The following is a 12,108-nucleotide window of genomic DNA, read 5'->3' on the forward strand; positions in this document are numbered from 1 at the left end:
TATAGGGGTCAGAAGATGACAATTTTAAATGTATTAATTTTCGTGCATGTAGTTATGATTTTTTTCTAGAGGTAAGACAAAATGAAACCTATATAAGTAGGGGATCATTTTAATCGTATGGAGCTACAAAAAAATAAATAAAAATAAAAAAAGCTGTCTTTTTTTTTTAAATGCACTGCGTAGAAACGGAAGCCCCCAAGAGTAATTTTGTCGCACAATGAATTTTTTTTCCATTTCGCCGTGGATTTTTTGGTAAAATGACTGATGTCATTACAAAGTAGAATTGGTGGCGCAAAAAATAAGCCATAACATTGAATTTTAGGTGCAAAATTGAAAGGGTTATGATTTTTAAGAGATAAGGAGGAAAAAATGAAAGTGCAAAAATGGAAAAACCCTGAGTCCTTCAGGGGTTAATGTCTATGCGAGATGCCAGTGATAGCTGAGTACAGTGTTTTGACTCCCTCTATTGTAGCTGCCACTATGAGAGGAGCGGCAGAGACCACGGATGACGGGCACGCCATTCGGCCCTGCACCTGCAGAATTGCTGAGCAAAGCAAAGAGGGAGCTCCGGCCCTCACTGCATTTCTTTTAAGGCCGAACTCCTTCTGCCTCCCTTTGTGCCTCCTTCCTCACCCCTCTCTATCGTAGTAATATTCCATCAGAAGTATCGCACTCTCAGGGCTATTTCTGATTGTTTACGACCCATATAACCCAGTTCTCATTCCTTGGCTAGGAAAGAGTGGAAACTTACTTGCGCCGTAATCCCCTGTGGAATCTGCCAATGAGCAACACATTAAAGTTAGGAATCAGATTCTCGGACGCTGCTACTATAAACTTTGGTTACGTGAATTTACTCCACCTAAAAGTGTACCTCTACAGCGGTGTTTTCCAAACAGGGTGCCTCCAGCTGTTGCAAAACTTCAACTCCAAGCATGCCCGGACAGCCGAAGGCTGTCCGGGCATGCTGGGAGTTGTAGTTTTGCAACAGCTGGAGACACTACACTACAGTTATAGTCGCTTTTATAAATTATAATAATAAAATTAATAATAAATAAAAAAGTTTTATAAAATTACTATAGTCATTTTGAATTTGGCACTGGGATATAACAATGGACAAAATAATTTGTTTTTCATTATTTTTTTTTTTTTAAAGAAAAACTAGGATATAAAATTAATCATCCCCATAATCATAACCCAAAATGATACCGCAAAAAAAAAAAAGTCAACTCATCCCGCAAAAAACAAGCCCTAACACCGCTTTATCAGTGAAAAAAAAACAACAACAAAAATATATAACAACACGCAAACACAATTGTTTTTGTAATAAATCATGAAAAATAAATAAATAAATAACTGTATCACTGTTAATAGTACTGAAGGTTAACATGTCTTTTATACCACATGGAAAACATAACAATAAATACAATAGATAAACTGAATTTTTTATTTTATTTTTACCACATGAAAAACATAATAAATAAATATATAAATGAAATAAAATAGATGAACTCAATTTATTATTTTTTATTTTATTTTTAATAAGGTGGGACAAAAAAAAAATGAAAAAAAGTGTCACACACGCACCAGAATGGTACTATTGAAAATTTCAACTTGTCTCCCATAAATATTTTGGCACCTAAAGACATCTGCTTCTTCATATGATGCCGATTAATCTATCCTAACTAAAAGGAGGCCCCAAAAAAACAAAAAAGTCAACTCATCCCGCAAAAAAACAAGCCCTAACACCGCTTTATCAGTGGGAAAAAAAAGACAACAACAAAAAATATAGCAACACGCAAACACAATTGTTTTTGTAATAAATCATGAAAAATAAATAAATAACTATCACTGTTAATCGTACCGAAGGTTAACATGTCTTTTATACCACATGGAAAACATAAAAATAAATAAAATAGATAAACTGAATTTATTATTTATTTTATTTTTAATAAGGTGGTACAAATTAAAAAATAAATAAAATTAAAAAAATTAAAAACTTCCAGCTCTCAGAATATGGCAACACGCAAACCAAAAAAAAATTCATAACATTAGATATCACTGTAATTGTACCGAAGGTTAATATGTATTTTATACCACATGGAAAACATAACAATAAATAAATATATAAATGAAATAAAATAGAAAAACTTAATTTATTATTTTTTATTTTATTTTTAATAAGGTGGTACAAAAAAATTAAATAAAAAAAAAGTGTCACACACGCACCAGAATGGTACTAATAAAAATTTCAACTTGTCTCCCATAAATACTTTGGCACCCAGAGACATCTGCTTCTTCATATGATGCCGATTAATCTATCCTAACTAAAAGGAGGCCCCAAAATCCACACCGTCGTGTCTGAGAAACTGTGCTTAAAGGGGTTCTCCAGCATAAGGTGATTTTAGTACGTACCTGGCAGACAGTAATGGACATGCTTAGGAAGGATCTGCGCTTGTCTTGGGGCTATATGGCTATGCTGTGAGATTACCATAATACTGTGGCTAGCTGTTAGTGAACTGGTATTTCCTGCTTGACTTTTCTTTTTTTTTACTACAAATTAGGGATCGACCGATTATCGGTATGGCCGATATTATCGGCCGATAATCACGATGTTGGGCATTATCGGAATCGGCAATTACCATGCCGATAAGCCGATAATGCCCCCACCGCGACCGCACCCCCCCCCCCCCGACCCGCCGCACCGCGTCGCACCCCCCACCGTAGTGCTGGGCGGTATACTGGTATGAACCGGATACCAGTTTTCTCTTCTCCCACGGTATGGATTTTTGCCCATACCGCTATATCGGTCGGGCCCCTCCCCCACCCTCCGAGTCAATAAAAATAATTAAACTTACCCGTAATGGGGGTGGTCCGGGCCATCCATCCTTCCTGTAGTGTCCGGCGGCATTCCGGGTGGAGGGTGAACCGGTCCGGGCTGTCCTTCTTCTCCGGGGGTGCTCTTCTCCACTCCGGGCAGGCTCCGGCCTAGTAACGCTGCATAGACGCCGCTACGCTGTGATGTCAGGTGCGTCGCTGCGCAGCAGCGTCTATGCAGCGTTACTAGGCCAGAGCCTGCCCGGAGTGGAGAAGATGACCCCCGGAGAAGAAGGACAGCCCGGACCGGTTCACCCTCCACCCGGAATGCCGCCGGACACTACAGGAAGGATGGATGGCCCGGACCACCCTCCCCGGACGGTCCCTGCAGCAACTGGGAAGGTGAGTCAGGGTTCTGGGATGGACAGGGGTCTGTATAATATACTATACCTACAGTAGGCCCTCCAGCTGTTGCAAAACTACAACTCCCAGCATGCCAGGACAGCCAACGGCTGTCCGGGCATGCTGGGAGTAGTAGTTTTGCAACAGCTGGAGGCACCCCTAGGCGGACCGCTTACATAAAGCACAATATATCAAGAAAATCAATCCCAGATTTACTTGGATAAGTAAAAGCATCTCAAAGTTATTACCACGTCAGATTTGAATGGGGCTTGGTCATTAAAGTGAAAACAGGCCTGGTCTTGAAGGGGTTAGGGTATTTTTATTTGACTATGCTACAGGGGCTGTAAAGTTAGTGTAGTACATAATATAGTGTCTGTACCTGTGTGTGACGGTTTTCTCACAATTCTTCTGTGATTTTCACCCCAATATTTATTTTTACCAGCATACAAAATGACTGTTGTCTCAGATTTTTCCCAGGTTGCAATGCGACCGAGACCTGACATCACTAGTAAGCTGATGACAGGGAGCCTGTCTGCAACTAATGCAACAGCTGTAGGCACCCTGATTGAAAACCACTGTTCTTTTGAATGGATGCAGCTCATTTATGTTTCAATGGGTGGGGTGGCTGATGTGTGGGAGGGAGGAAAATGGAATTATGGGATTTGTAGGTAAAAGAAGAAAACTCAAACAGGAAATACTAGTTCACAAAAAGCTAGCCACGGTATTATGGTAATCTCACAACATAGCCATTCAGCCCTAAGACAAGCGCAGATCCTTCCTAAGCATGTCCATTACTGTCTGCCTTTAAGGCATATTTCGTATTTGTTTCTAATCCCTACAGCTGGGATGACGGTACAGACCAGTGTGTTCTCATGAAGAACCCTCCTCCTTACCTTAGATGATCTACACTGGTTCATCAGATCAATGTACTGGTTCCTTCCTATACCAAGGAGTCTTAGGCCTTAGAAAATAAGAAAACATAATATAAAATATAACAGAAATTTTTACACTTTTTTTTTATAACAAAGGGGCAGGTCTGCTGGCAGAATTTATCCAATTTAATGCTGGGGAGATGACCAATCAGCATGACCACCAGTAATTTTAAAGGGGTACTCTGCCGCTTGACATCTTATCCCTTAGCCAAAGGATAGGGGATAAGATGTCTGATCGAGGGGGTCTGGCCGCTGGGGCCCCCCACGATCTACGCTTCGGGCGGCCATGGTCTTCACGCCCCCTCCATTCATGTCTATGGGAGATATACGGAGGGGTGGGAAGGCTGTGGTCACTTTTAATCTGGCACGAAGTGGAATTCACTTCGCTACTGGTGTGCTGTGCCGGAGATCAGGCATCTTAACCTCTATACTTTTAATAGGGGATAAGATGTCTAGGGGTGGAGTACCTCTAGACCTCTTATCCCCTATTCAAAGGATAGGGGAAAAGATGTCTGATCGCGGGGGTCCCGCCGTGGGGACCCCCACAATCTCCCTGCTGCACCCAGCGTTGGTTTAGAGCGTCGGGTGCAGCACCGGAGGCTCGTGACGCCATGGCTGTGCCCTGCTCATGACGTCACGGCAATTCCTCCTCAATGCAAGTCTAAGGGAGGGGGCGACCGACTTGCATTGAGGGGGCATGGTCGTGACGTCACGAGTGGGGCGTGGCCGTGACGTCACGAGCCTTCCCCCCACATAGTCAGTCATCCGTCACGGAGCGAAGTTCGCTCCGTGATCCGGATGTCTAGGGTGCCGTAACAGGGATTGCAGGGGTCCCCAGCGACGGTACCCCTGTGATCAAACATCTTATCCCCTATTCTTCGGATAGGAGATAAGATGTCTAGGGACGGAGTACCTCTTTAAGGTCCCCAAGTGCCCCTTGTGAATGGGATGGAAGTGCTCGTGCTTGGTCACCACTCCACTCACTGCTATGGCACTGCTCTCTCTTCAAGCTCCATTCACAAGGGGCACTTTGGGACTTCTGACTGAATAATTGCATGTTGGGGGTCTGGAGGCTGTTGACCCAGTCAAGTGACAAGCAGGGGGTGCAGTAAAGGAAACACTTAGGGGAAGATCTATCAAAACCTGTCCAGAGGAAACGTTGCCGAGTTGCCCATAGCAACCAATCAAATCACTTCTTTCATTTTTTTTTTTTTCAGAGGCCTTTTCAAAAGTGAAAGCAGTGATCTGATTGGTTGCTATGGGCAACTCAGCAACGTTTCCTCTGGACGGGTTTTGATAAATCTCCCCCTTAGTAGCTATACTTACAGTCTGCGGCAGTAAAGTTGGGCAGGGAGTCGTAACTTTTCTCACTGTTCATTATGTCCTATAAAAGGAAGAAGTCAAAAATAAATGAAGAGCACTAATATGCGCTACATTAAAAGGGTACTCCGGTGGAAAACATTTTTCTTTTTAAATCAACTGGTGCCAGAAAGTTAAACAGATTTGTAAATGACTTCTATTAAAAAATTTTTTTTACCCTTCCAGTACTTTTTAGCAGCTGTATGCTATAGAGGAATTCTTTTCTTTTTGAATTCCTTTTTTTGTCTTGTCCACAGTGCTCTCTGCTGACACCTAATGCCCGTATCAGAAACTGTCCAGAGCAGGAGAAAATCCCCATGCTGCTCTGGACAGTTCCTGACACGGACAGAGGTGTCAGCAGAGAGCACTGTGGACAAGACAAAAAAAAAAGAAATTCATAAAGAAAAGAATTTCCTCTGTAGCATACAGCTGCTTAAAAGTACTGGAAGGGTAAAGATTTTTTTTTAAAAGAAGTCATTTACAAATCTGTTTAACTTTCTGGCATCAGTTGATTTAAAAAAAAATTAAAAATTAAATAATGTCTATACCCCTTTAATAGGGCGTATAGAGTGTAGAGACGAATAAGTTTAGCTGTACGGACTTGCTGGGAGTTGTAGTTTTGCAACCCTGGTTGGAAAATAGTGGCCAAGGAGTGATGGAGACCATTACTGGTTTATACCATAAGTTCACACCATTCTAGTGTTTCCCATCCGGAATGCATCCAGGTGTTGCAAAACTACAACCCCCAGCATGCCCGGACAGCCGTTGGCTGTCCGGGCATGCCGGGAGTTGTAGTTTTGTAACAGCTGGAGGCTCCCTGGTCGGAAAACACTGTCCTAGTAACACGACTGCGACTAATCACTAGAACGAACCGGGAGACGTGTGTTCTCTCCCCTCTCTGTGCCACGTGACCACTATGGCTTCCCAATAAAAGTCTATGGGGATGTCTGGCTGATGTAAACACAGAGGGGAAAAACGAGCATCAGGGTCGCACAGTCGATTCCTAAATTTGCGTAGTTTGGCACCAGATAGTGGGACCCTTATATAAACCACAGATCTACCATCAACGTGGAACCGTCAGCCATTACTAGAGAGTAACACATCATACAGGCGTCTCACCTCCATTATCCCCACATAGTAGGAGAAGGGGGTGATCCGGAGGCCTTTCACCATGATATCGGACAGGTGGTACGGGTACAGCATCAGATGCTCCCTGCTGTATTTCAGGAGTTCCTCATAATACTTGCGCTCATCTTTCTTCACATGTTTCACTGTAAATAGAAGATATAAGTCATTAGATATAAAGGCGGGTATACAAGGGGTGGGGTACAAGTACAAACACCAAAATCCCACAGCATTCCACATGTCTCCCATAGAATATAAGGATCTAGGACCCCGTTATCAGGAGAATGGGGTCCCTTGTGCATTGTATAGTGGCAGCAGCCTATGTATCTTTACATGTTGGGAGTAGGACTCCTTAAACCTATTAAAGGAGTAGTCCAGTCTTGAAAAACGTATCCCCTATCCTAAATTTCAGATTGCGGAGGGGTCCGACTGCTGGGTTCCCCGCAATCTCCCGTACGGGGACCTGGCAGCCTGCGGGAAGGGGGCGTGTCGACCACTGCACGAAGCGGCTGCTGACACGCCCCCTCAATACAACTCTACGGCAATCTCCGGCTCTGCCATAGCGCTGTACTGAGGGGGAGTGTCAGCCGCCGCTTTGTGCTGTGGTCGACACACGCTATCTGGCAACCGAGCCGGGGCCCCGTACAGGAGATCGTGGGGGGCCCCAGCGGTCGGACCCCCCCATGGTCTGAAACTTATCCCCATATCCTTAGGATAGGGGATACGTTTTTCAGGACTGGATATCTCCTTTAACCCTACAACCACAATAGACGCAAACGTACGTCCTGGTGCCCTGGTACGTAAAGAATTCCTGTCATAATCATGTTAAATTTTATAATCCTCCCAGGTCACTGCTCCCATCATGACAAACCACCCCCTGCATTTATTTTTTATCATTTCTTTAGTTTTCTACCTTGATATTGCTCTGTATTTTCAGCTCAGTCTCAGTCAGATTCACAGACTGGGAAGGGGCGTTCCCCAACAGGCGTGACATCATCTGAAGCCATACAGGGGAGAACTTCCTCCCTCACTCTGCTACACACAGCCCGGAGCAGTTCAGTGTGAGATTGGCTAAGGCTGCAAACCCCCCCCCCCCCCTCCCACCTCAGCCCTCCAGACTGCATTTCCTGATATTGGACTTCTACCAAAGTCCAAAGTTCGTGCCAGAGATGGGGAAAAATGTGCTCTGGACAAGTAGGGAGACACCTAGTGGCTGCTTTTTTTTTTTAAACACGAATAAAACATAGAAAACTTAATTATTTATTCTTTTAAATAAAGTACATTAGAAAGATTTTTTTATTTACCATAAGGAGCGCAATAGCAAAAATTAGTTTTAATGAGAGTGACCATTTAAAGCACCAGGACGTGAATTTACGTCCTGAACATAAAGGGGGCACAGGAGCTGCACCCTCTTCATACACAGCAGCTCCTGGCAGCCATCAGCCGTATTGGTGGACATCCGGAATCCCCCCCCCCCTCCCTCCGATGCCCGCCGTTAACCCTTCAGATGCAACAGCTGGAGGCACAAAATATGTCGGGTCACCAGCGGATCCGCAGTGTAAAATACGCTGTGGATCCGTCACGCGTGACCCCACCCTAGATCAGATATTTTTAATAAACACCTTTTTTTTTTCTGATACAAATGGAAATAAAAGGTTTCCAACAGGAAGAATGACCCCAACACCCTTCGCCGCGTTTGAACATGTTTACTCAGTCTTGAGTAAACCTTACATTTCATTACCAAAATAATCCGCAGCTCCCAGTACAGAACTGTGGATCCTTCAAGGTACAGGGGTTTTGCAGGATGAGTTTTTTATTTATTTATTTTTACTATTATTATTTAATATCAGAATAATGGGGGTTTAACCCTCAGCACCCCCAACCATCACCTGACAGGGCTGCACATCTTTCATGAACACTGCAGCGTCTTTACCTCCTACCAGACAAAACTCCGTACATTGTGAAGCAGGTCAACTTGGTTCTTACTGAAAAGATAAGACGCATAACCAGGTAAAAACTGCAACTGACTGTATGGAGCAGCGCCTGCTGGGAACTGAAGAGGCTGCAGCCACCCCTTCAATCATGGAGTCAAACCCCCCCAGCAATTTGATATCGATGGTTTAACCTGAAAATAGGCCATTAAAGGGGTACTCCGGCGCTAAGACATCTTATCCCCTATCCAAAGGATAGGGGATAAGATGCCTGATGGCGGGGGTCCCGCCGCTGGGGACCCCCGTGATCTTACATGCAGCACCCCGTTAGAATCAGTCCCCGGAGCGTGTTCGCTCCGGGTCCGATTACTGGCGATCACGGGGACGGAGCATTGTAACGTCACGGCTCCGCCCCCGTGTGACTTCACACTCCGCCCCCTCAATGCAAGCCTATGGGAGGGGGCGTGACAGCTGTCACGCCCCTCCCCATAGGCTTGTATTGAGGGGGCGGAGCGTGACGTCACACGGGGGCGGGGAAGTGACATCACAATCAACTGGTGCCAGGTTAAAAAGATTTGTAAATTACTTCTATTTAAAAATCTTAAATCCTTCCAGTACTTATCAGCTGCTGTTTACTACAGAGAAAATTATTTTCTTTTTGAATTTCTTTTCTGTCTGACCACAGTGCTCTCTGCTGACACCTCTGGTCATGTAAGGAACTGTCCAGAGAAGGAGAGGTTTGCTATGGGGATTTTCTCCTGTCTCTAAAAAAAATCTCCTTTAAGGCTGCGTTCACACGGCCGTCTAGACCCATCCCGTTCTTCTCCCGTCAAAAATAAAAAAGGACTTAAAAAACAAAACGGACAATAACGGATGCAATTTTTTTGTTTGTTCTGAGCATGAAAATGGAAATGAGCGCAGACGGGTGCAAACAGATGTGAAAGGATTGTAAAAAAAAAAAAATCCCATTGACATCAATGGGATTACCATATTTTACAACCGTCTGTAATCAGTTTACAAGAAGCAACAACGGAACCTAAACGGGGGGGGGGGGGGAACGGGGACAGACAGCGTCGCACCCTAACCCCCTTCCTGACCCATGATGTATATACGCAGCAGGTGTCCGCTGCAGGATGTAGCTATAGAGCGCCAACCTAATAGATTAATGTAATGTTTATGTGCAATCGAACAAATGTGTATAATAGGTTCCTGGGGGCCAAACAAAAAAGGGTTAAAAAAGAAAAAAGTTAACAAAAAGTGAAATCCATTCCCCCCCCCCCCCCATTTTCCATATAAATTAATTAAATGTCAATTGAAATAAACATATTTGTTATCAAGTGAGAAACAGGTTCATCCCCTAAATAAGTGGTCTCCAAACTGTGGCCCTCCAGCTGTTGTAAAACTACAACTCCCAGCATGCCCAGACAGCCAAAGGCTGGGAGTTGCACTTTTGCAACAGCTGGATGGCCATAGGTTGGACACCTATACATTTTTCCCTTATACCTTTGGTGTCAAACCCGCTGGTTTTCAGGTGTTGCAAAACTACAACTCCCAGCATGCCCGGATAGCCAACGGCTGTCCGGGCATGCTGGGAGTTGTAGTTTTGCAACATCTGGAGGTCCAAGGTTTGGAGACCACTGCTCTAATTGCTTCAAAAGAAAAAAAAAACTATACCCAAGACTATGTTAAGATATTAGCACAAATTTGCTACATATTTAAAGGGGTACTCCGGTGGAAAACTTTTTTTTTTTTTTTTTTTTTTTTTTTAAATCAATTGGTGCCAGAAAGTTAAACAGATCTGTAAATTACTTCGATTAAAAAAAAATCTCAATCCTTCCAGTACTTATTAGCTGCTGACTACTACAGAGGAAATTCTTTTCTTTTTGGAACACAGAGCTCTCTGCTGACATCTCTGTCCATTTTAGGAACTGTCCAGAGCAGCATATATGTTTGCTATGGGGATTTTCTCCTACTCTGGACAGTTCTTAAAATAGACAGAGATGTCAGCAGAGAGCACTGTGCTCGTGATGTCAGCAGAGAGCTCTGTGTTCCGAAAAGAAAAGTATTTCCTCTGTAGTATTCAGCAGCTAATAAGTCCTGGAAGGATTAAGATTTTTTAATGGAAGTAATTTACAAATCTGTTTAACTTTCTGGCACCAGTTGATTTAAAAAAAAAAGTTTTCCACCAGAGTATGCCTTTAAACCCTATATAAAAGCAGACTACAACCTCCAGGTATATCAATCTGCTGGAGAACTACAATTTCCAGAATGCCCTGACAGCCGGAGGACTACACGCGTCTCCTCACCCAGGTTGTTGCGGTATCTCAGCTGGTTGCGGATGCTGTACAGGATCACGTGCTTCTCATATTCCTTCTGCGAGTTTCCCAGGCTCTGAGGAGAAGGAGATTTACAGGAATTACAGGTAGGTACAAGATCTATATCTAAAACGTTCAGGAACATGGAAAGGATGGGAAAGAGGTGGAAGAAACAGATCATAGATGGGAGAGACAACACTGAACAAGGCATGCTGGGACATGTAGTGATCGCCCAGCAAAGTATGTATAAGGGCACGTTCCCACTTGGCGTATACGCAGCGTATTTCACGCTGCGCAAAATCTGCTGCGTATCCCTCGCTCACCATTCAGACAAGGCTTTCCGGCGGCAGCCCTATGTGTACAGTGAGTTTTGGAGGCGGAGCCGCGCGTCACAGTCACGCCGGTACACTACTCCGCCTCCAAAACTCACTACACGCATAGGGCTACCGCCAAAAAGCCTTGTGTGAATGGTGAGCGAGGGATACGCAGCGTATACGCCAAGTGAGAACGTGTCCTAAGGGCGCATTCACACTGAGGTATATGAGAGGAATCCTCGCGTAAAAATTCTGCCGCGGAATTTACGTGTTTTTTTTTTTCACACGGATTTTCCACGTGGAATATAGGAGGAAACTGTTTTGTTTTTTTGCTGGACTACAACCACCAATTGGAATTTCCCTTTTTATCAATATTTTTTTTCGTGCGGAAACGGTTTCAAGTGGAAAAATGTTTTACCATTGACTTCAATGGACTTCTGCTGACATATTCCACAAGAAGAATGAACATGTTTCTTTCTCCTAGCGGAACAGAATTCCACGAGCAGAATATACACAGTGTGAACAGTGCAGAGTAAAATACATTGAAGTCAATGGCAAAGCAGATGTTAATTATTTCTAAGCGGAGAAGTGAAGAGGAATTACTGGAGTAAACTCCTCATGTGAACGCTCCTTATAGATCTCCAGACGCTGTTTGTCACTAGGTGTCGCCCATCTCCAGTATAATTCATATACACAAGAGGATAATGGTGAATAGAAGACACGAAAACCCTGAACATGTGGGGTACATGAGCCACCCGGCTGGGAAACTGATAGAAAACACACTGCAGGGGGAAAGGAAGACGTGGCGCTGCGCAGCAGGTGACAGGTCGTGGATGCCAGGGGGCAGGGAGGACAAGGTGCCAAAGTGACAGGCAGGACATGATGCCAAAGGCAGGGTAGACATGGTGGCAGGTTC

The 12,108-nt window shown here is 44.1% G+C and overlaps 1 protein-coding gene across 4 annotated transcripts in view; it reads right to left on the reverse strand.

Annotated features, from left to right (window-relative positions):
• Positions 1 to 12,108, reverse strand: part of FAM91A1 (family with sequence similarity 91 member A1) — a 90,973-nt gene that overhangs the window by 77,374 nt on the left and 1,491 nt on the right. For 3 of the 4 annotated variants that reach the window (XM_056522695.1, XM_056522696.1, XM_056522698.1), the window contains exons 2-5: positions 10,870 to 10,954; positions 6,627 to 6,778; positions 5,475 to 5,532; positions 4,110 to 4,177 (exon numbers count right to left, since the gene is read on the reverse strand). In XM_056522695.1, coding sequence (XP_056378670.1) covers positions 4,110 to 4,177; positions 5,475 to 5,532; positions 6,627 to 6,778; positions 10,870 to 10,954 — 363 coding nt within the window. Of the gene's footprint in view, positions 1 to 4,109; positions 4,178 to 5,474; positions 5,533 to 6,626; positions 6,779 to 10,869; positions 10,955 to 11,795; positions 12,018 to 12,108 lie in introns of those variants that run through there. The other variant, XM_056522697.1, reaches the window with a different exon arrangement.

The sequence above is a fragment of the Hyla sarda genome, chromosome 5 (genome assembly GCF_029499605.1).
Source record: "Hyla sarda isolate aHylSar1 chromosome 5, aHylSar1.hap1, whole genome shotgun sequence".
NCBI lineage: Eukaryota > Metazoa > Chordata > Amphibia > Anura > Hylidae > Hyla > Hyla sarda.